Genomic DNA, 25,647 nt, shown 5'->3' with positions numbered 1-25,647 from the left:
TACCACTATAATGAAGTACAATATGTCACGAGAAAACTGTCAGAATCACCGGGATCCGTTGAAGCGTTCCAGAGTTATAACCTCATAAAGGGACAGTGGTCAGAATTGTAAAAATTGGCCCGGTGCAAACCACCCTTGGGGGTAAAGGGGTTAATGCCCCTTTAGGTAGTATAAAAATTAGTAGTGCTCAAACTCATCTGAACCTCTGAGAATACAACAGTAGGCAAAGAAGAGTCCTGGTGGACAGAGAATATAACAGGGCAGCTACAGTAGGTGTTAGGACACCCAAATACACAATGGTACTCGATCATCTCATGGCAGCCCAGGGCTGAATGTTGTCAAGTGGTCGAACGGGCCTGTTGTCCCTGCAAAGATCTGAAGGCAATATTGTAGGTCCTCCCAGATGTAAGACAACTTGAACTGAATGAATGAGGAATTTAGGAAAGCTCATCATAACCAATGCGTATGACTGGTCTGTATGGCTCTCGTGGTTAAACCCTATAAAGTTGTTACCTTTTAGGAAATTTCTCCTGACAATGTACTTTACCCACTCTCCTGAGGTACGGTTTGGTGTCTCTGCCGCTGACCTGATCTTCGTTACTTGGCTGCAGCTGTGATGTTACATCGACATCGCTGCAATTAGTGAAGTCAGTGGCTTTGAGCGGTTTGAGAAGTCTACAGGGGCAGATGGAGAGACACAGTACTGGACCTCTCGTAACTAAAGCACAGGTTTCTTTTTCTTTTTTTCTACAATGAATTATACTTATCACAAGATGTTTTCTGGAAGGGAACAACCACTTTAAATGGTTTAAAAGATTAAAGTGTCTGGGTTATTGCATGCAGAACTCCAGTTCGGTCGTCTTCTCTTATCGGGATACTACTTTGTGAAATTAACCTTTGGGGTAATTATAAAATTGAGTAACTGTGATTGTTCTTCTTTCTTGAGAAAATAAGACCACTACTCTTAATGTTGAGAGAACGTTGCCGAGAATGCCTTCACATTTTAAATTCTTCATTGTTCCCCACGTCATAAGTACAAAAGTTTACAGTTTGCTGGAATCACCGCAACTATTGAGTACAAGTGGTCATGTCAGAATAACCAGTGACAGGCTTGGTCAAGGAAAACTGCCCACACGTAGCTAACTGGCAAGGACTAAGAAAAGAGAGGAAAATATTAAGAGTGGTCACACTTATGTATTTCCTTAAACTCCATTGTGTGTGCTTTGAGCTAATGATGTTGCTTTTATTAGTGCACATCTTTAATTGTCATGACCTTTCAGATTCTTAATATTAGAGAAATCGTTGAGGTTGAAGGCGATATTTATGGATGCAAAAAAAAATCAGTTAAGTTACAACGGCAGATTCAACAAATAACCCCTTTCTAACATGCCAGGGACAACAGCACCAGCATATGGTCTCACAAGGGGTCTGAGGATCTCATCTCGGTACCTAATGGCAGTCAAGCTACCTCTGGCGAGCACATGGAGGGCTGTGCAGCCCTCCAAAGAAATGCCACCCCACACCATTACTGACCCACTGCCAAAGCGGTCATGCTGAAGGACGTTGCAGGCAGAAGATCACTCTCCACGGCGTCTCAAGACTCTGTCACGTCGGTTACATGTGCACAGGGTGAGCCTGCTTCCATCTGTGAAGAGCACAGGGTGCCAGTGGCGAATTTGCAAATCCGGGTGTTCTGTGGCAAATGCCAAGCGTCCTGCACGGTGTTGGGCTGTGAGCACAACCCCCATCTGTGGACGTCAGGCCCTCAGGCCATCCTCATGGAGTCGGTTTCTAACCGTTTGTGCAGACACATGCACATTTGTGGCCTGCTGGAGGTCATTTTGCAGGGCTCTGGCAGTGCTCCTCCTTTTCCTTCTTGCACAAAGGCGGAGGTAGCGGTCCTGCTGCTGGGTTGCTGCCCTCCTACCGACCCCTCCCCATCTCCTGGTGTACTGGACTGTCTCCTGGTAGTGCATCCAGCCTCTAGACACTAACCTGACAGACACAGCAAACCATGCCACAGCACGCATTGATGTGCAATCCTGGATGAGCTGCACTACCTGAGCCACTTTTGTGGGTTGTAGAGTCCGTCTCATGCTACCACATGTGTGAAAGCACAACCAACATTCTAAAGTGACCAAATCATTAGCCAGAAAGCATTGGTACCGAGATGTGGTCTGTGGTCCTCACCTGCATAACCACTCCTTTGAGTGTGTCTTGATAATTGCCAAGAATTTCCATCTGTTGTCTATTCCATTTGCACAACAGCATGTGAAATTGATTGTCAATCAGTATTGCTTCCTAAGTGGACAGTTTGATTTCACAGAAGTTTGATTTACTTGGATCTTGATGATTCAGCGTGGCAGAACATTCCTCCAGCATTTCTACTCGTGGTGCTTATACTCCTTGCTGAATAGATCACAATATTTTGATCACCATGCTTTCCATCATTTGTATATCATTAACACAAAAATCATAGGATCAATAGTTACATCTAGGATTTTTCCTCCTTGGTGTTCCAATTTCTACATTGAAGAATGAAGAGAACCAGCCTTTTCTATATTGGTTTTTCCTGACACCCAAGTTAGGATAAAAATATATAAATAAAATAGAGGATATTTGATATGTTATGCCTTTTCAGAGAAAAGGTCCAATTCATACAGCTGTAGTACATTTTATACAGAAGCAAAAAGGTAAAAATAAAATAAGGTTGGATAAACTACTTTTGCCTATTATTTCTGACCCACACCCAAAGGCAAACACTCTTGAATGTTACGTCCAATGTAAAAACTTTTCCAAGATATCCACCATGTGCTAAAGAAAGAATTTATGTTGCGTAAAAGTACACTTTAATTATACATTTATACAGCGTTTGTCAAATACAGAAACGATTCTTGGAAAATCAGATCACAACTCTGTACACGACTGCTTTAAAAATGTACATAATCTCCAATTTCATCCATATATCAACATCATGGCGAAGGTGCAAAATATCTATTTATTCACCGACTGAAAATAGGACAATGAAAAGACAATATATGGGCCGACCGCCACGTCACATCAGTCAACCTTATTGGCTTCTCGCCATTTCTAAGGAAAACGTCATTAAGAGCGTCACAAAGCAGGGAACCAAATCCAATCTACCCCATCATCTGTTACACTGACAGGACACCGGACTTTCCAGAAATGCAACATGTCCCTCGAAACGCAGGTGTCACATTGCATATAGTCCTCTTCTACAAAAACTGTCTATTAATTCACTGAATGTTCCATGTAATCTCCAGATGAGGGATATTAACGAGATACCCTATGGACAGAAGGAGACGCTTCGTTTACGGGCGGTGCAGTCCATTACCCTTACTGGTATTAAGAAGTAACACCAGCAAGGAGCATTAACCTCATCCCCCTGCAGAGGGGCCTCTTCTTCCAGGTCTCCAGGCACATGTACCTCCACCATCACCTGTTAATGGGTTGTAACCTAAAGAGAAAAAAAAAAAAAAGTATATCAGCAAGGCTCTTATTTTCAAGTCCTCACAGTGTCATTTTATGTATTTTTTTTAAAAAAGGGTCTCTGTTCTGTAATTTTAAGAGAACAGTTTGTGTGCCCTCTGCAGGACAGCAAGAGTATTACACTATTACCCTTGTACTTCTCATTTCCAAATAAGGCCCTGGATCCAACGGAGAGGTAACGTTTCTCCTTGCGGAAAATGACGTGTCAAGCATGTGGAGGTGAAGAGACGTAAGCCACAATGCTCCTCTGGGAAATATGCAAATTGTCTCTTCAGAGAGGAAGAGGACTCCTCCAGATAAAGGTACCGTCACACTCAGCGACGCTGCAGCGATATAGACAACGAGCCAACCTAAACTAGATCGCTGCAGCGTCGCTGTTAGGTCGCTGTAGAGACGTCAAACACAGCAGCTCCAGAACGATGCAGGAGCGATCCAGTGACGTAACGGCGACTCACTTATCGTTCTCACAGGTCGTTAGCTCCATGTTTAACATTGCAGGCATCGTTGCTTTTGCTGTCAAACACGACGATACACGCCGATCTGACGACCAAATAAAGTTCTGGACTTCTAGCTCCGACCAGGGATATAACAGCGGGATCCAGATCGCTGCTGCGTGTCAAACACAACGAGATCGCTATCCAGGATGCTGCAACGTCACGGATCGTTGTCGTTCTCGTTGCAAAGTTGCTGAGTGTGACGGTACCTTAAGCCAGATCTCACACTTCGCACGGACAAGGGCAGCACCCCAAAACACAGCCTGCAAAGTGAGATTCTGTTTTTTATTCTAATCATGTGACAAGGCTCGTTATAGGGTCAACATTGTCTTTTAGGACTGCTACTACTGGAGTTCTAGTCCTCTACCTCTTTGAAGAGACAATTTGCATAAAGCCGTTATTCTGCAATATCTCTGTGTGCCGGCTTATAAAGTTCAGCCTTCTTCATATACAGTGGCACGTAAAAGCATGGGCACCCCCGGATCCAAATTACTGTCATTGTGAACAGTTCAGCAAGCTGAGGATGAACTGATCTCTATAAGACCTAAAGTTAAAGATGACACATTTCAGGGGGGGTTGCAATCCTGATTGCAAAAAATTGCCCTATACAAGTCACTGGAAATCACTCTGACCCTAAGGGACATTACATGATCCTGGAGGCACAGGTGGGGGGCTCACCTCATATTCTCGCTAACATTTATGCCCCGAACGAGGGACAGATTCGCTTTCTGAGGGGGGTATTTTCACTCGTAGGGGGGCTTCCCCATGCGGCGACTATAGTAGGTGGAGATTTCAATCTTCCATTCTCTGAAACATCTGACAGGCTTTCTCTCGGGGGGTTCCCGCCCTCTGACTCTGTAAAGAAGCTGTCTTTGGGCTTCCGGAGGCTTATAAGATCTGAGGTTCTCTTTGACGCATGGAGGGTGGCACACCCTGGAGAGAGGGCCTTTACCTTCTTTTCACACCCACACCAGACCCATACCAGGATCGATTACTTCTTTGTAAACTCTGCTATTCTTAAGAGGCTGGGGGGGGGGGGGGGGGGTGGAACTGGGCTCCATTACCTGGTCAGATCATGCTCCTGTGATCATGGAACTTGAGGGAGCCCATTCTCAACCTAGATTTGGCCACTGGCGCTTAAATGAATCTTTACTCAAGGACCCCGAAGTCAGGGCCTCACTGCATAAGCAACTGGAGGAATTCTTCCAGCTCAATACAGGCTCAGTCTCCTCCCTGGGAATTCTGTGGGAGGCACATAAGGCGGTGATGAGGGGCCATTTTATTAGGGAGGGCGCCAGGGCCAAGAGATCCGCGGGGGTCCAGAGGGCACATTTGACTTCTCAACTAAAGCTTCATGAGAGGACACTCGCTGAATCTCCCTCTCTGGCCGCTTTGAAAGAGGTGGTCAGACTAAGGGAAAAATTAAAAGATCTGGCGGTGGCGGGGGCGGAGAAGCTGCTAACTTTCTCTAGACAGAAATTCTATGAAAGGGGCAATAAGGCACACACCCTCCTGGCACGCCAGCTGAAGGAACGCTCCGCGGCTTCATCTCCTCAGGCCTTGCGGGACGCTGCAGGGGTGACGCATTATCACCCTGATGCCATAGCTGATATTTTTTATAATTTCTACAAAAAATTGTACAATCTTGGTCCCCCATCGGCTGATGGATCCCAGGGTTCAGGGGCTATTGAAGACTATCTTGCTACCTTAGACCTCCCCTCCCTACCTAGTGAAGCGATTGAATCTCTAAATAGTGCAGTTTCCTCTGAAGAGGTAGAGGAGGTTTTGGAGTCCCTGCCCATGGGAAAATCACCTGGCCCTGATGGTCTGACATACTTTTACTATAAGACATTCGCCAAAACACTTCTTCCTCACTTGGCCTCATTATTTAACTCCTTCTTGCAAGGCGACCCAATCCCGTCCACAATGCTACATTCCCACCTCATCCTCCTTCCAAAGCCGCCCAGGGATCCCTTGGACTGTGCAAACTACAGGCCAATAGCCCTTTTGAATACGGATTTGAAGGTGTTCACCAAGCTACTGGCCTCCAGACTTAATAAATGGCTACCCTCGATTATTCATAAAGACCAAGTAGGCTTTATTCCATGCCGTCAAGGGGGTGATAACACCAGGAGGGTTGTGGACTTGGTGGACATCTCGAACCGAAAGAAATTGCAAACACTAGTACTGAGCCTTGACGCCGAGAAGGCTTTCGATCGCCTCTCCTGGCCATTCCTTTTTAGTACGATGCGGGTCTTTGGCATCTCGGGCGGATTTTTGTCCGCGCTGAGATCCCTATACAATCACCCTACAGCAGCCATAAAACTCCCTCTCTGTACATCCAAACCATTCACTTTATCGAATGGCACCAGCCAGGGGTGCCCTTTGTCACCTCTCCTGTTTGCCCTCTGCATAGAGCCCCTGGCAGCGTCCATACGACGGGACCCCAATATTTCTGGGGTGATGGTTGGGAGTAAACTTTTAAGATCGCACTATTTGCTGATGATGTCCTATTGACGCTCACTAATCTCTACGTGTCTCTTCCGAACCTCATGAGGGCTTTGAGGAGATATGGGGACTTATCTGGATATAAAATCAATTCCAGCAAAACGGAGGCTATGCCGCTTAACATCCCCCCTGAGGTATGGGACCACCTACGCCTGAATTTTAAATTCAGGTGGAAACAGGATGCTGTGAAATATCTGGGGGTGAATATTACGTCCTCATATGAGACCCTTTACAAACTAAATTTCCCCTCCCTCTTTAAAGAATCAAAAGCCCGCCTGACTAAATGGCAATCACTCCCTCTCTCGTGGATGGGTCGGATAGCGGCGGTAAAAATGAGCTTTTTACCCAGATTGATCTACGCCTTTGAGACCCTCCCAGTTGGAGTTCCGGTCTCGGAATTGAAGTCCCTTCAGGCGGCTATTATTAGGTTCATATGGCAACAAAAGCGCCATAGAGTGGCTAAGGAGGTTCTCACAGCTCATAAGACCAGGGGAGGGCTTTCTGTGCCAAATATTCTTAATTACTACTGGGCTACTCACCTGAGGAGAATCCCCTGCTGGACATCCCTATGGGCCTACAGCAAGTGGAATGAAATAGAGAAATTATGGCTTGCCCCAATACACCCTAACTCTCTTTTATGGTCGCCAGCACAATTTAAGTCCTTTCCGCCCCTTTTAGGCCCCATGCAGTTCACCCGTGACATTTGGAATACCTGCACACGGAGATTCGCCCTCATGTCACCTTGCTCCCCCCTTGTGTCCTTCATCTATCATCCACAGCTCCCAAGCAGTTTAGAGTCTCCTATGGTTCACCCTTGGCTTAAAGCGGGCCTATTTAGATTTGCGGATATTATAGATGGGGAGACCATGGAGATTCACTCCTTTGATTATCTTAAGCAACATTTCTCGATTTCCAACAGGGAATTCTTTCAATACCTACAAATCAGAGATTTTGCTAACTCCCTATATGGTAAAGCGGGAGCTTCGATCCCCACGGATTTCGAGAAAATTTGCAGGAGGGGCGTGAACACCAGGGGTCTGATCTCAGAAATTTATAACCTTTTATCGGATCCACGGGATGGGTCTGGTGAATCTTTTCTATACATGTGCAAGTGGGAGGCCGCCCTGGAGCGGCGTATTTCTCCCCGAGAGTGGTCTGTCATTTGGAGGAATGCCGCAAAATCGTCAGTGTGTACTCTCTATAGAGAAAATATCTATAAGATACTAATGCACTGGTATCACACTCCAGAGTTTCTGCATGGACTGAATCCCTCTGTCCCTCCCTCCTGTTGGAGATGTGGAGGAAGCACTGGGTCCCTCATGCACATATTCTGGTCATGCCCAAAAATTGTGCCTTTTTGGGGTCAAGCTAAGTCCCTCATTGACAAGGTATTGCATACAGATATAGAACTAAACCCGCTGGTGCTTCTCCTGGGTCACGGGGCGCCGGGTATGGGCAAACTTTCCAATAGATTATTGCAACATATCCTTACGGCGGCCAGATGCCTGATTGCGCGTTTTTGGAGGCAGCCGAGTCCCCCTTCGCTTCAGATCCTCATTAGACGGATCATGGATGTCAGAAGGATGGAACACCTTACAGCCTTACTAAATGACTCGGTGGTGCGCTTCCAGGCAATATGGTCCCCGTGGGATTATTATGCAGCGGGATCCGACCTGTAGTGCGGCTGAGTTCGGATTTGATTAGTCGATTTAACTGAGGTTTTTCCCTTTTTTTTTTTTTCTTCCCCTCCCCTCCTTCTACTCCTTATTGTCTTGTCTTGTCTTTGTCATTTACGTCTTTGTAAAATTAAGGTCATTTATAGCCTTACATCGTTTATATCGTTTATTATTCATGCACACTATACAGAAACTAAATACTTGTACGACCCTGTTTTGTTATACCATGTTTAATAAAATAAAAATTTTATGGTTAAAAAAAAAAAAAAGATGACACATTTCCTTGGTATTTTAAGCACAAAAAAAACCAAACACCTTGTATGGTTAGTACTTCATAGCACCCCCTTTTGTAAGTATCATAGCTTGTAAATACTTTTTGTAGACGGCCAAAAGTCTCAGTTCTTGTTTGAGGGATTTCATCCATTCTTCTAGTTCTGTGAGATTCCTGGGTCATCTTGTATGCACTGCTATTTGGAGTTCTATCCACAAATTGTCAAAGATGTCCAGATCAGGGGACTATGAGGGCCATTGTAAAACCTTCACCTTGCACCTTTTTATGTAGTCTATTGTGGATTTGATGAGTGTTTACGAATCAGGATCATTATCTATTTGTAGGAGCCATCCTCTTTTCAACTTCAGCTTTTTTACAGATGCTGTTATGTTTGCATCAAGAATTTGTTGAAATTTCATTGAATCCATTCTTCCTTCTACCCGTGAACTATTCCCTGTGCCAATGGCTGCAACACGACCTCAAAGCATGATTGATTCACCCCTATGCTTAATGGTTGGCGAGATGTTCTTTTCCTGCAATTCTGTGCCCTTTATTCTCCACACATACTTTGATCATTATTGCCAAAGAGTTCTATTTTAACCTCATTGATCCACAGGACTTGTTTCCAACATGCATCATGTTTAGATATTAATTTTGCATACTTCTGAAGCTGAATTTTATGGTGGGGATGCAGGAGATGTTTTCTTCTGATGACTCTTCCATGAAGGCCATATTTGTGCAAGTGCCTCTGAATAGTAGAACAATGTACCACAACTCCAGGAGTCTGCTACATCTTTCTGAAGGTCTTTTGCAGTCAATCGGGGGTTCTGATTTTCCTTTCTAGCAAACCTATGGGCAGCACTCACCGGAATTTTCTTGGTCTACCAGACCTTATCTTGACCTCCACTATTCCTGTTAACTGCCATTTCTTAATTACATTTTGAACTGAGGAAAGAGCAACTTGAAAACACTTTGCTATCTTCTTCTGTTTTGTGGGTCTCCACCATTTTCTGAGTGCTAGGCAGTTGCATAGAAGAACCCATGGCGGTTGTTTTTTTTTTGGCGCAAGGTTAGAAGAGACTGGGTTTTTATAAAGCTGTGAAAGTTACATCACTTGGCTTTTCCTAACGATGATAGCGAATGTGCCATAACCCTAACAGGCTAAATAAGGTCTTACACCTTGATCAAAGTTATCCAAGCACACAAATCTCCAAGGGTGCCCAAACTTTTGCATTGGCCCATTTTCCTTTTTGTAATTTTTAAAATGTAAAAAAAGAAGACCTCTGTGCTGGTCATGCTAAAGCTCTCCTTTGTGTAGCACAAGCGATCAGACGATTGCAGCTTCAAGTCTCTTAAGGGGATTAAAGCCACTTAAAAGTAAAAAACAAAAAAACAAATCATCAAGTTCAAATCATCCCCCCTTGGCCACATTCAAAATAAATAAATAAAAAATAATAATACATATTTGGTATCGCTGAGTTCACAAATGTCCGATCTTTCAAAATATAAAGGTAAATTAATCTGTAAATGGCGTAAGGAGGAACAAATATAAAATAAATTGACCTGCCAGAATAGAATTACGTTTTCTTTTTTATGGCTGCCGCAAGGTTGCAATGAAATGGAATAACAGGCAATCAAAACATCGTCACCTGCCCCAAAACAGTATCAATAAAAAAGTCAGCTCAGGGTACAAAAAATAAGCCCTTACCCAGCCCCAAATCCTGAAAAACAATTTTTTTTTTTTTTCTTACAAATGTTTTGGTTTTTTTCCCCCCATCACAAATAAAAAAGAAGCTGTTTGGTATCTGCGTACTCGTACTGACCTGGGGAATCATTGTCAGGTCACTTAGCATTCAGTGAATATGGTAAATAAAATAAAAAAAGTTGTTGAATTGCACTTTGTATTCTTTCCCATAAGTTATATGGTAAAATCAATAGCGTTATTCAAAAGTTCAACTTGTCCTGCAAAAATCAAGTCCTCAAACGGCCATATTGAAGGAAAAATAAAAAAAATTAAAAAAGTTATGGTTCTGGGAAGAAGGAGAGCAAAAAACAAAAGCACAAAAATGGATAAATCGCAAGGTGGCAAAGGGGTTAATAGTAGCAGAGCTGCCATACTCCGGAGTCATAGTTCACTTGTTTCTCCATGTCGAATCAGAAAGGCTACTGGTTTATATTAAACCCTTGAGCCATTTTCTACCACACCTCCCTGGGGTCTCCAGCGTTTAGTACATACTGACCTCTGTCTCGGAGGGGTCTCCGATCTGGCTTTGGCTTTGGAGTAGTCGATGAAGCTGATGAGCTGGGAGATGGCTCGTGAGGCTGTAATGGGAAGGAAGGTCAGATACTAATAGTGCAAGAAAATAATAAAATCTCCAAAGAAGAAACAAATATAGGTGGTAATTTTTTACGCTAAGTGACCAGTATATATGTGGGTGCATTTATTAAAATCCTGCAAGTAGATCATTAACCAACATGAAGCATCCCGGAACTCACAGAGACAGGTTTGTTTTTTCCTGGTATCACGGATGAAAAGTGCAAGTGCAAGTCTATGGGTCTGTGAAAAACACGGCCAGCACGTGGGTGGCATCAGTGTGCGGTCCATGTTTCACACTGCAAAGTATAGGAGAATATTGTAATTTATTTATTCATCTGTGAAAAAACACTGATGACACATTGATAGTAAAAACAGACCCAAATACCATACACGGACCCAAAACACTGATGGCAGAGGTGACATTTTCAGGTACGTGTTTAATCACAGACTTGGGAATGAGGCATGTGCATAATGGCAGCATACTGTCCTGCCTTAGTCAATGGAGGTCAATACGCTTCATGCTATAGGAACAACATATCTTTCCCTTCCTACTCGACAACCCCTGCTTAATCAGCTTAGGACCCCATACAGTGGCATGTAAAAGTTTGGGCACCCATGGTCAAAATTACTGTTATTGTGAACAGTTAAGCAAGTTGAAGATTAAAATGATCTCTAAAAGGCCTAAAGGTAAAGATGACACATTTCCATTGTATTTTAGGCAAAAAAATAAAATATATTGTTATTTTTTACATTTTAAAAATTACAAAAAGGAAAATGGGCCTATGCAAAGGTTTGGGCACCCTTGGATATTTCTGTGCTAAAATAATTTTGACCAAGGTTTCAGACCTTAATTAGCCTGTTAGAGTTATGGCTTGTTTACTATCATTGTTAGGAAAGGACAGTTGATGCAAATTTCCCAGCTTTATAAAAACCTAGTCACCTCTAACCTTGTGCCAAAATACAACAGTCATGGGTTATTCTAAGCAGCTGCCTTGCACTCTGAAAATGAAAATGGTGGTGGGTCCACAAAGCAGGAGAAGGCTATAAGATGATAGTAAAGCTTTTTCAAGTTGCTCTTTTCTCAGTTTGAAATTAAATTAAGAAATGGCAGTTATCAGGAACAGTGGAGGTCCAGATAAGGTCTGGAAAAGCAAGCAAAATTTCAGTGAGAGCTGCTCGTAGGATTGCTAGAGAGGCAAACCAGAACCCCTTCTTGACTGCAAAAGACCCTCAGAAAGATTTACCAGACTCTGGAGTTGTGGTACATTGTTCTACTTTTCAGAGACACCTGTACAAATATGACCTTCAGAAGAAAACCTCTCCTGCATCCTCACTATAAAATTCAGCATCAGAAGTATGCAAAAGAACATCTAAACAAACCTGATGCATTTTGAAAACAAATCCTGTGGACCGATGAGGTTAAAATAGTACTCTTTGGCCACAATGATTAAAGGTTTGTGTGGAGTAAAAAAAGCACTGAATTTCAGGAAAAAAAAAAATGTATCTCTAACCATTAAGCTTGAGGGTGGCTCAATCATGCTTTGGGGTTGTTCTGTAGCCAATGGCACGGAGAATATTTCACTGGTAGAGGGAAGAATGGATTAATGAGATTTCAACAATTTCTTGATCCAAACATAACACAATCTGTAAAAAAGCTGAACTTGAAAAGAGGATGACTTCTTCACCTTGCACCATTTGAGGTAGTCTATTGTGGATTTTGCAGGTTTTACAATAACCCTCACAGTCCCCTGACCTGAACATCATTGAAAATTTGTGGCTAGACCTCAAAATAGCAGTGCATGTAAGATGACCCAAGAATATCACAGAACTGGAAAAATTTTCCAAGGAAGAATGGATGAAAATCCCTCAAGCAAGAATTGAAAGACTCTTGGCTGGCTACAAGAAGAATTTACAAGCTGTGATACTTTCAAAAGCGGGAGCTACTAGGTACTAACCATGTTAGAGAAATTGTAAACACTTAAGGGGGAAACCAATTGTATATAATATTGTATAATATATATATATATATATATATATATATATATATATATAAATCCCCAGTGAAAACAACAAAAGCGAGTGGAAACCACTCCTATATATAAAGACCAAGAACCAACCACCTAGAGCAAGGATACCAAGGATATTACGGGTTATTTCTTTATTATCCTTTTAACGTTTCACGATTTTACACATTGTTATTTTATACTAGAGACATATACATATAGGTATGATATAACATCACCTATTTTCTTATTGGTGCACCATATTCCTATATTGGTTATTATTATTCTTTGGAGATTTTATCCCTATTATATTATCCAACATATGCACTGTTATTTTTATGTATCATTACCACTAATAAAGAACTATATATTTTAATATGTATACCCTGCTTTGTTCCCCTTTTTTCTGGGGTTGGTATCCTTGCTCTAGGTGGTTGGTTCTTGGTCTAGGTACTAACCATGCAGGGTGCCCAAACTTCTGCATCGGCCCATTTTCCATTTTGTAATTTTTAAAATGTTAAAAAAATTACTATATATATATATATATATATATATATATATATATATATATATATATATATATATATATATTTTCCCCTAAACTACAAAGGAAATGTGTCATATTTACCTCTAGCCCTGTTAGATATCATTTTATCTTCAACTTGTTAAATTGTTCACAATAAAAGTTATTTTGACAAGGGGTGCCCAAACTTTTACATGCCACTGTAAATAATAAAACAATGCACACTTTGCTCCCGCAGCGGCGTGGTCGCAGTGACGTTGGCGTTGCTGTTCCTGGTGGGTGATGTCACATGATCACCACGAGGCACAGCAGTATAGACTTAGCTGAATCACCACTGCCATGGTATACATTGTTTTTATCTTCTATTAGGCCCTGATCTGATTAAGCAGAACTTGTCCAGTCATCCTCGTTAACGTGGCCATACATATTAATGCAATGCTGTTGCAAACAGACGATTTCTACTACCAAAAGGTGTTCTAAACCCCGATCAGGCATTTGGAAGTGGTTGTTAGATGATCAGCACAAGTGGAAGTTGTATGGGTCACTTGGATGGCCAACAGTAGGGATGAGCGAATAGCTATATCGCTTACCGAATAGGTGCATCGGTAACTAGGATAACTGGAGCGCTCCCGATAATCAGCTGTCCGGTGCCGCAGCACAACAGGCCAACACACAGGCTCTCCATGCATGGGTTGTGACTGTCACACAGGTGCGACACATGCAGCTGCGGAGCCGGACACCTGATTATCGGGAGCGCTCCAGGTATCCAGGTTCGGTAAGCGCTATATATATTCAGATGACTGAAGCTGTTCGCTCATCCCTAGTCCACAGTCATTGTGTGAATGAAGTCATCGTGCCAACAATCGTTCATCTGTCCAGGGGCCAGATTTTGAGAGAAGTTGAGTCAGAAGTCTGGACACAGCTTTTCTCTATTGAAATATAGTTGTCCGCTGGATAAAGGTTTTTTAATAGAGCACTTCTGTGACAATCATCATCACCTGAGGTTTTTTGCTTTGCCAAGTACAAGCCAGGTGCTAAAGTTCTTTAAAATAATAACAGCACGTGCCTGTCCATGCTGTAAATGGCAAATTATTGTCAGACGTTTACAACACGTAGGGTCCAATATTAACCCCTTAGTGACAGAGCCAATTTGGTACTTAATGACCGGGCCAATTTTTACAATTCTGACCACTGTCACTTTATGAGGTTATAACTCTGGAACGCTTTAACGGATCCTGCTGATTCTGAGCTTGTTTTTTCGTGACATATTGTACTTCATGTTAGTGGTAACATTTCTTCGATATTACTTGCGATTATTTATGAAAAAAACTGAAATATGGCAAAAAATTTTAAAATTTAGCAATTTTCAAACTTTGTATTTTTATTCCCTTAAATCAGAGAGATATGTCACAAAAAATAGTTAATAAATAACATTTCCCACATGTCTACTTTACATCAGCAGAATTTTGGAAACAAAATTTTTTTTGTTAGGGAGTTATAAGGGTTAAAAGTTAAAAGAAATTTCTCATTTTTACAACACCATTTTTTTTTTTTAGTTGAAGTTATTTTGAGGGGTCTATATGATAGAAAATAACCAAGTGTGACACCGTTCTAAAAACTGCACCCCTCAAGGTGCTGAAAACCACATTCAAGAAGTTTATTAACCCTTTACGTGCTTCACAGGAACTGAAACAATGTGGAAGGAAAAAATGAACATTTAACTTTTTTTTGCAAACATTTTACTTCAGAACCATTTTTTTTATTTTCACAAGTGTAAAAACAGAAATTTAACTATAAATTTTGTTGTGCAGTTTCTCCTGAATACGCCGATACCCCATATGTGGGGGTAAACCACTGTTTGGGCGCACCGCAGAGCTTGGAAGAGAAGGAGCACCGTTTTACTTTTACAATGTAGAATTGGCTGGAATTGAGACTGGACGCCATGTCGCGTTTGGAGAGCCCCTGATGTGCCTAAACAGTGGAGACCCCCCACAAGTGACCCCATTTTGGAAACTAGACCCCTTAAGGAACTTATCTAGATGTGTGGTGAGCACTTTAAACCCCAAGTGCTTCACAGAAATTTGTAACGTAGAGCCGTGAAAATAAAAAATCCTTTTTTTTTCCCTCAAAAATGATTTTTTAGCCTGCAATTTTTTATTTTCTCAAGGGTAACAGGAGACATTGGACCCCAAAATCTGTTGACCAGTTTGTCCTGAGTACGCTGATACCCCATATGTGGGGAGGGGGGGGGGCACTGTTTGGGCACCCATCAGGGCTCGGAAGGGAAGGAGCGCCGCTTGGAATGCAGACTTTGATGGGATGGTCTGCGGGCGTCATGTTGCATTTGCAGAGCTCCTGATGTACCTAAACAGTAGAAACCCCCACAAGTGACCCCATTTTGGAAACTAGACCCCCCAAGGAACTTATCTAGATGTGTGGTGAGAACTTTGAATGCCCAAGTGCTTCACAGAAGTTTATAATGCAGTCGTGAAAATAAAACAAAAAATTTTTTCCCACAAAAAAGATTTTTTAGCCCCCATGTTTTTATTTTCACAAGGGTAACAGGAGAAATTGGACCCCAAAAGTTGTTGTCCAATTTATCCCGAGTACGCTGATGCCCCATATGTAGGGGTAAACCACTGTTTGGTCGCACGGCAGAGCTCAGAAGGGAGGGAGCACCATTTGACTTTTTGAGCGCAAAATTGGCTGTGGCGTTTAGAGACCCCCTGATGTACCTAAACAGTGGAAACCCCCCAATTCTAACTCCAATCCTAACGCCAACACACCCCTAACTCTAATCCCAACCCGATCCATAATCCTAATCACAACCCTAACGGTAATCACAACCCTAACCCCAAAACAACCCTAACCCTAATCAGAACCCTAAATCCAACACACCCCTAATCCTAATCTCAACCCTAACCTCAAACCTAACCCTAATCCCAATACACCCCTAACCCTAATCCCAAACCTAACCCTAATCCCAAACGTAACCCTAATGCCAACCCTAATCCAAACCCTAACCCTAATCTGAACTCTAACCCTAACTTTAACCGCAACCCTAGTCCTAAATTTAGCCCCAACCCTAGCCCTAACTTTAGCCCCAACCCTAACTTTAGCCCCAACCCTAACTTTAGCCCCAACCCTAACCCTAACTTTAGCCCCAACCCTAACCCTAACTTTAGCCCCAACCCTAACCTTAGCCCTAACCCTAATTTTAGCCCCAACTCCTCTAGCTGCCGGCCGGCAGATCATGGCGGGCGCACTGCGCATGCGCCCGTCATTTTCTTACCGGAGGAAGAAGCCGGCGGCCAGGAGGGGGACACAGGAGGACCCAGGGACACCAGTAAGTATAGCAGGGTCCCCGAATCCCCCTATTTCTCTGTCCTCTGATGTGCGATCACATCAGAGGATAAACAGTTAATTACCGGCGATCGCAAAACAGGGGTCGGTAAAAACCGACCCCGATCATGTTCTTTGGGGTCTCGGCTACCCCCGGCAGCCGAGACCCCAAAGATCTTCCGGGTGCCGGCCGGCGGGCGCACTGCGCATGCCCCCGCCATTTTTTGGCCGGACAAGATGGCGGCGCCCATCGGGAGCCACGAGGACCATCGGGGGAGACAGGTGAGTATCGGGGGGTGATCGGGGACCCCATTTCTCTGTCCTCTGATGTGCGATCACATCGGAGGACAGAGAAATTAAATGAGAAATCGCGGGGTTTTTTTTTGCGACCGCCGGTAAACGGTTAATAACCGGCAATCGCAACCCGGGGGTCGGTAAAAAAAACCCGAATCATGTTCTCTGGGGTCTCGGCTACCCCCGGTAACCGAGACCCCAGAGAAAATCCGACTCCAGGGGGCGCTATTCACTTTTACCACAGCGCCGTTAATTGTGGTAAACTGTGATTTAAGTACCCTTAACTGCCGCCGTTAAAAGGCGTATCGGTGGTCGTTAAGGGGTTAATGGATTGTCTGTCGATTACTAGGTCAGGATCGACTATAGGATGAATCGGCTGAAATCATGGATCTCCGCTGACACTTACTGCAAGGACATTGCATGAAAGCTGTAATCTGACGGAAGCATAGCCAGGATACCCAGCCTTACCTGACTGACCGCAGTGGCCACCCTGTAACTCTTGCCTTCCTTCATACTCTCCCAGCTCTCAATCTTCTGACGTCTTTTCTCTTCTTCCAGCTGTAATGCAGTAAGGACAGTAAGAGATGAGACACACAGGATATACACCCGCTACATAATCCTGGTCACACCTCACCTAATGCCACAAACTAAAATGTTTACAGAACGAGGAATATTACTGATCACCGCCAGACGAAAGCAGACCCGCACTCCTGGCTCGACTGACAGCTATGGCAATTAACAAAAAATGAGCTCTCATTCCTATTTTCCAGGGTTATTCACATGCGGTATGATAGCATTTCAGCAAAATAGGATCTGATGGGCATTTCCAGGCCGATGGTCTTTATAGCAGACGGGAGGAATATGATCCCAGCTGGGAAGTAGGGCACTGTGGACTCTAGCGACAGCGATGGGGAGAACATCAGTTGCACTGGCGAATCCTCATAATGAGAACTTGGAAATGCTCAAATCGTATCATTTAGCCTGTGTATGATGGAAGTACAGACTACAGATGCTGGAAAAGTAATTTGTGAGCCTAAAAAGGACCCTATACACAATATCTAGCTGCCAACTCCTCCATACACAGGAGCGCTCTCTTGGCTGAACGCTCTCGTTTTCTGAGAGAACGCTGCTGTCAGGCTCCCCTGTTGACGGCTTATCTAACTAAGAACAAAAAGATAGTCCAAAATCGAACATGCTGGATCCTTATTTCCCCAGACATGATCTGCTAGGAGTGAGTCAGAAAGCACCCACACACATTAAACGGTCAACCAAGCTCACCAATACCGACAGGTTCAGCCAAGGTTAGTATAAACACTGGCTTGCCGTATTTTTCGGACCATAAGACGCATAGGACTATAAGACGCACCCAGGTTTTAGAGGTGGAAAATAGGGGAAAAAAATATGTGAAGCAAAAAATGGTTAAAATATTTAATAACAAACTATTATATATAATAGTATGTTATGTTGGAAGCTACGGGTAGAAGATGGTGCTGCGGGAACAGGGTGGTGTCTGTAAAGTACTATATGAAGACGCTGGAGGGCGAGTATAAGAATGGGGCACAAGGCGTATATTTACAGCACCACTCCAGCACTGAAAAATAACACTGGAGTGCTGCCTTAAGATCCCATGGGAGAACTATAACTCCCAGCAATTCCTACAGATCCTATGGCATGCTGGGAGTTATAATTCACCAAAGGAGTGGCAGAGTGGTTTTTTTATGTATTGTAATTACTAACCTTTTAATTCATTCTTACTTGTACAGGCAGTGTAGGTCCTGCAGCCAGCCAGCCACGCTGTAGTGACAGGTAATGAAGGGATGGAGCATCACATGACCGCACAGAGCCCTCCCTCTTATTACCTCACCACAGGTCATGTAAGAGGAAGCTGCATTGTTTCTAGTGCAGTGTCTGAAGGACCTGTGATGACATCATGAAGAGGGAAGAATCTGTGCTGCAATGTGATGCTCCAGCCGCACTCTTCATGACCTCACCACAGGTCCTATACGGGTGCCCTCAGTGTCAGCACAGCCTGCGCTGTGCTGTCAGGTATGCGGCGAGCCCTCTTGTGACACCCTGCTTCTGTCTCTTCCTTCTCCACCGGACACACGATCTCGTGTATGGGGGAGCCAATTGCCAGATGGTCGGGAGAGACGTCAATCGCACAGGTCTGATTTCAGACTGCTGATCGCATTGTTCTCCCAGAGCTAAGTTACCGGCCGATGTGTCAATTAGCAGCTTCCTCAGATAGAACACAGGAGAACTCGTCAGAGTCAGCGCTCCATGTGTTAGGCCATGTGCACACGTTCAGTATTTTTCGCGTTTTTTCGCTATAAAAACGTGATAAAAACGCGAAAAAAACGCTAACATATGCCTCCCATTATTTTCAGGGTACTCCGCATTTTTTGTGCAAATGTTGCATTTTTTTCCGCGAAAAAAAATCGCATCGCAGAAAAAAAAGCAACATGTTCATTAAATTTGCGGAATTGCGGGGATTCCGCACAACTAGGAATGCATTGATTTGCTTACTTTCCGCACGGGGCTGTGCACACCATGCGGGAAGTAAGCAGATCATGTGCGGTTGGTACCCAGGGTAGAGGAGAGGAGACTCTCCTCCACGGACTGGGCACCATATAATTGGTAAAAAAAAAAAAAAGAATTAAAATAAAAAATAGTCATATACTCACCTTCGATGGCCCCCGGAGTGTTCCCGCCTCTCAAAGCTGCATGCTCTCTCTTCCGTTCCTATAGATGGTGTGTGTGAAGGACCTGCGATGACGACGCGGTCTTGTGATTGGTCGCGTGGCCGCTCATGTGACCGCGACGTCATGGAAAGTCCTGCACACACCATCTATAGGAACGGACGCCGCTGAGGAGATCGGCTGTCTGCAGGTGAGTATAGCCATTTTTTTTATTATTTTTAACATGATATCTTTTTACTATTGATGCGGCATAAGCAGCATCTATAGTAAAAAGTTGGTCACACTTGTCAAACACTATGTTTGACAAGTGTGACCAACCTGTCAGTCAGTTTTCCAAGCGATGCTACAGATCGCTTGGAAAACTTTAGCATTCTGCAAGCTAATTACGCTTGCAAAATGCTAAAAAAAAAAAAACGCGAAAAAAACGCGAAAAAAAAAACAAAATGCGGATTTCTTGCAGAAAATTTCCGGTTTTCTTCAGGAAATTTCTGCAAGAAATCCTGACGTGTGCACATACCCTTAGAGTGGCAGCTGAGATGGATGATGGCCATCTAATGTATACTGCCAACCTTAATATTGTCCTTTCTCAAAGAAGAATAAAATACTGGCACCAACGGCACAGCAGGGGTTCTAGCCTCGGGTTGATGCCCTGCAGGCAGCACCCTATGGGGACAGCTGACCATTAATGATGAGCGAACGTGCTAGGATAAGGTGTTATATCTGAGCGTGCTCGTGAGCTAACTGAGTAACTTCGGCGTGCTTGAAAAATATGTTTCAGTCCCCGCGGCTGCATGTCTCGCTGCTGTTCAACAGTCGCAACACAGGCGGGGATTGTCTAACAAACAGGGAATCCCTGCATGTGCTGTAGCTGTCAAAGAGCCACGAGACCTGCAGCCACGGGGACTCAAACATATTATTATCTGAGCATGCCGAAGATACTCTGTGAGCACCCGAGCATGGTTGGATAACACCTTCACTCATCACTCCTGACCATGCCAGCTTTACTTACAGTCTCACCCGCTATAGGGCATGCATCTGTCCTGGATGATATGACTAACACAAGACTACCAAGGGGACACACATGGCTCCTGTACCCAGAAGATGCCCATGGCTGCCAGAGAGTTCTGGGACCTGGGAGGAATCTCTGCGTTCAGTGGTTTTATCAGCAAACTCCAGTAAACAAACTTTTCTACTAAAATGTAAAATATTCCTTTTTAACAGTATGAAACAATACAATTTGGGTTGAAAAATAATGTGTGATTGATCAAACTATTGGTGTAACGACAAATTCACAATCACATGACAATTTTTGTCAATTTTTATATGTTGCTTGGAAATCCTCTATAAATTGCGTCAGAAGAAAATGCTGAAAACCTTTGCTTTCTGTGAAACCCCAGAAAACAGACCCTATGCATAAAAATGGCTCAAATAACACGCTTCCGTATTGCCAAAAGCAACCGATTGGATCACAGATGTCATTATTAACCTGTTTCTGGGAAACCCATTATTGGCTATAGGCAACAGTCACTTTTTACTAGGGTAACTTATAACAGGGCTCAAAAGCGGTCAGCGGTCTGATGGGGGACCCTTCATTAGCGTCTCTGCTGTGGTTCATATTAAAAGGGAAACGGTCACCAGGATTTTTCTGCCTCATCTGAGAGCAGCATAATGTAGAAAAAGACCCTGTTTCCAGAGATGTGTCAGTCAGTTTAGTGGGGGCAGTGGTTCTGACACAGAGTTCTTAGATGTAGCAATGCAGCAGAGCTGAGATAGCTAACCCCGCCCACACCAGGCTCTGCATGTACAGTGTCTACTTATAACAGGAGGGGGCGGAGTTGGATTAGCAGTTGTAGTAAACGAGACACCAATTCCAATGATGTGTCAATTAGCATACTGGGTGCAGCAGTTGTGATTCAATCTGAGTTTTAGATGCATTATGTAGCAGAGCTCAGAAAGTTTGACAGCGAGCTGTTCATCATTGCTGGGGGCATGATTGGACCAGAAGGCACAGGGGAAGCTACTCCAGCAGTGATAATCTCCTGCTGATAAAACGCGCATTGTATTGAAACGGCACACAGGATAATAAGTATTAGAGTACTGAAATGTGTGTCTCAGCCCATACATCATGCTGCTCTCAGATTACGCAGCAAAACTTTAATCCATATACCCCAATAGGCGATATGGAATGGGCTAGCCGCAGTGAGACAGCTCCTTCCATTCAGCATCTTCTCTCAGTCTGGTGCAGTAAAAATTGAAAATCACCATATCCATCCTTCACAGTAAGGAGAGTAGAGAAATGTCAGCCAAATGTGCAGATTACGGATGGGACAAATTGACCCTCTAATGTATGGGGACTGCCCCTTTACAGCGAGGCTGTGTGCACACGATGCGGAATTGCTGCGGATCCACAGCGGATTTTTCCGCGCAGAAACGCTGCAGTTCCGTAAAGTGATTTACAGTACAATGTAAATCAATAGGAAAAAAAAAAAGCTGTGCTAATGGTGCGGAAAAATCCACATGAAAACCGCTGCGGATCAAAAGAAGTAGCATGCTACTTCTTTTGTGTGGAACTGCAGCGTTTCTGCACTGTTTCCTTATAGAAATCTGCAGGGGTAAAAAAAAACTCAGAAAATCCGCACAAAAAAAACCACATCAAATCCGCACCTGCGTTTTCTGCCAGGAGATGCGGATTTTGTGCAGAAAATTCTGCACCCCAATCCGCAACATGTGGACATAGCCTAAGAGTTTTTGGGTAATACAGTTAGGTCCATATATATTTGGATAGAGACAACATTTTTCTAGTTTTGGTTATAGACATTACCACAATGAATTTTAAACAAAACAATTCAGATGCAGTTGAAGTTCAGACTTTCAGCTTTCATTAGAGGGAATGTATATTAAAATCGGATGAAGGGTTTAAGAGTTTCAGCTCCTTACATGTACCATCCTGTTTTTAAAGGGACCAAAAGTAATTGGACAGATTCAATAATTTTAAATAAAATGTTCATTTTTAGTACTTGGTTGAAAACCTATTGTTGGCAATGACTGCCTGAAGTCTTGAACTCATGGACATCACCAGACGCTGTGTTTCTTCCTTTTTGATGCTCTGCCAGGCCTTCACTGCGGTGGTCTTCAGACATTGTGGTAATGGGTATAAGCAAAATTAGAAAAATGTTGTCTCTGTCCAAATATATATGGACCCAACTGTACATAGTCTGTGTGGTGAGCCATCCTGGGAGTATGGGATGTGTGCTGACATCCCAGGAGTCATGGAGAGATGTGATGCATCTCCTCTGGTCACATTCCCACAGTCCCGGCTCCCAGGAGCAGGAGAGGACGCTGGCAGGACCTAGCTGTCACTTTTTGCTTTGGGTAAGTGAGCCAACAGATTTTACTGCCAACACGACTATTGTTCTGTTGTGGAGGAATCCTGCCAAGACGTCTCCCCTCATTGGTGCTGATTTACTAAAGTACAAGCCACCTTCTGAGAAACCCAGACATGCAATAAGAGAACGGCAGGGTGTAACAGTCTGCAGACGAGCACAGGGAAGCATTATGTCTATTGGAGGCTGACCACTGTCAGAATTCATAAGGTTATTATTATTATTATTTATTTATTTATTTATAGAGCACCATTAATTCCATGGTGCTGCACATGAGATGGGGTTACATCAAAATACAAATATCACTTACATTAAACAAAACTAACAATGACAGACTGGTACAGAGGGATGAGGACCCTGCCCTTGTGGGCTTACATTCTACAGGATTATGGGGAAGGAGACAGTAGGTCGGGGGTTGCAGTAGCTCCAATGGTGTTGAGGTGGCCGTGTGGTCTTTACAGGCTGTAAGCTTCCTTGAAGAGATGGGTTTTCAGGTTTCTTTTGAAGGATCCAAAAGTAGTGGATAACCGGATGTGTTGGGGCACTGAATTCCAAGGGATGGGTGATATTCGGGAGAAGTCTTGGAGGCGATTGGGTGAGGAGCGAATAAGCGTGGAGGAGAGAAGGAGGTCTTGGGAGGACCGGAGATTACGATGGGGGAAGATATTGAGAGATTAGTGTGGAAATATACAGAGGAGAAAGATTATGGATGGCTTTGTAGGTCAGTGTTAGTAATTTAAACTGGATACACTGGGAAATTGGGAGCCAGTGAAGGGATTTGCAAAGAGGGGAAGCAGGAGTGTAGCGAGGAGAGAGATTAGTTGGGCAGCAGAGTTAAAGATGGACTGGAGGGGTGCGAGCAGGGCCGTGTTTGCCACTAGGCACCCGAGGGCACGTGCCTAGGGCGGGGACGATGCGGGGGGCGGCACCAGAGCAAGGTTTTTTTTTTGTTTTTTTTTTATAAAGTCCGGCGGGGTCACCTTAATTCACCCGCCTGCCCGCGAGTCCTTGCCCACATCATACAGTATGAGTTAGTCATCATACATACTCACCTAGCTAGCTCCAGCGATGCCTGGTCTGGTCTCAGCGTCGTCCGACGGCAGCTCGTCCTGTGTGAGCGGTCAGGTGGTACCGCTCATTAAGGTCATGAATATGCGCATATTCATGACCTTAATGAGCGGTACCACCTGACCGCTCACACAGGACGAGGGTGCTGCGTCGGGACGGAGGTGGAGAGGATTCCGTTGCACGCGGTATGGAAAAGGACAAAGGTGAGTATGATGACAGCCAGGGTGGGAGGACGGCGGGGGGAGGATGAAGGAGGATCATGGACGGGGAGTAGCCGAGCCATACAAGATGGGAGCGGGGAGCCGATGAAGATGAGCCATGCATGGAGCCTGGGGGCGGCTGGCCAGGGGGAGAGATGACGAGCCATGCAAGATGGGAGCCGGCGATGAGCCAGGGGGGTATGGGAGATGAGCCAGAGCCACCCATGCATACAGGGAGGGGGAGATGAGCCAGGCATACAGGGAGGAGGGAGAGATAAGCCAGGCATACAGGGAGAAGGGGGAGATGAGCCATGCATAGGGGAAGAGAGATGAGCCATGCATGGGGGGGGGAGAAGAGCCATGCATACAGGATGGGAGGGGGGGTGGGCCATTATACAGTATGCGTGGATCATCATATGTGGCCATTATACAGTATGGAGCATCATGTGTTGCTGCCTTTATACAGTATGGAGCATCATGTGTGGCCGTTATACAGTATGGAGCATCATGTGCGGCCATTATACAGTATGGAGCATCATGTGCGGTCATTATACAGTATGGAGCATCATGTGCGGTCATTATACAGTATGGAGCACAGTGTGGCCATATTTTTTGGGGGATATAATTATTGTATATGAAAGTGTGATCAGCAGTGCTAAATGGCTGTGGTTGGGACGTAGATATGGGTGTGACTAGTTGTGAAATGGGTGTGGTCAGTGGCTTGGCCTAAAATTTGCCGTGGCGCCGCAAACTTTTTACCTCTTTCCCTTCTTCAAAAGTTGGGAGGTATGGTACCACATTTGCCAGATCACAGCAAGTGCCGCAAATCCCATAGGGAATGAATGAAGCCGAACGCAGTGTTGCCGTAAGTGATCCGTTATGCGGCAGATGCAGAAAAACTGCCCGATCTGCTGCAAAAGGCGACTTTCACATCAGCGATTCTTGCCAAAGTCACTGCCGATAGTGTCATACTCACCAAAGGGGGAGGCAGCACTAAAAGTGCCTAGGGCAGCAGAAACTCTAAATACAGCCCTGGGTGCGAGAGTGTTAGAAGGTAGGCCACAGAGGAGGATGTTGCAGTAGTCGAGGAGGGAAATGATTAGGGCATGCACGAGCATTTTGGTAGAGTGTGGGTTGAGGAAAGGACGGATTCTGGAAAGATTTTTGAGCTGGAGGCGACAGGAGGTGGCGAGAGCTTGGATGTGCGGTTTGAAGGACAGGGCAGAGTCAAGGGTTACTCCGAGGCAGCGGATTTTGGGGACAGGGGAAAGTGTGATTTCATTTATTTTGATAGATAGATCAGGTAGATATGCGTGATGGAGGAAAGATAATGAGTTAAGATTTGTCCACATTGAGCTT

General features: G+C 44.2%; 1 protein-coding gene across 1 annotated transcript in view; it reads right to left on the bottom strand.

Annotated features, from left to right (window-relative positions):
- Positions 1 to 2,826: 2,826 nt before the first annotated feature.
- Positions 2,827 to 25,647, bottom strand: part of SELENOS (selenoprotein S) — a 32,456-nt gene continuing 9,635 nt past the window's right edge. Inside the window, exons 4-6 of the mRNA XM_077263350.1 lie at positions 17,407 to 17,496; positions 10,700 to 10,781; positions 2,827 to 3,478 (exon numbers count right to left, since the gene is read on the bottom strand). Coding sequence (XP_077119465.1) covers positions 3,399 to 3,478; positions 10,700 to 10,781; positions 17,407 to 17,496 — 252 coding nt within the window. The 3' untranslated portion in view covers positions 2,827 to 3,398. The remainder of the gene's footprint in view (positions 3,479 to 10,699; positions 10,782 to 17,406; positions 17,497 to 25,647) is intronic.

This window comes from Ranitomeya variabilis, chromosome 5 (genome assembly GCF_051348905.1).
Source record: "Ranitomeya variabilis isolate aRanVar5 chromosome 5, aRanVar5.hap1, whole genome shotgun sequence".
NCBI lineage: Eukaryota > Metazoa > Chordata > Amphibia > Anura > Dendrobatidae > Ranitomeya > Ranitomeya variabilis.
This window is presented reverse-complemented; position numbering and strand designations above follow the sequence as displayed.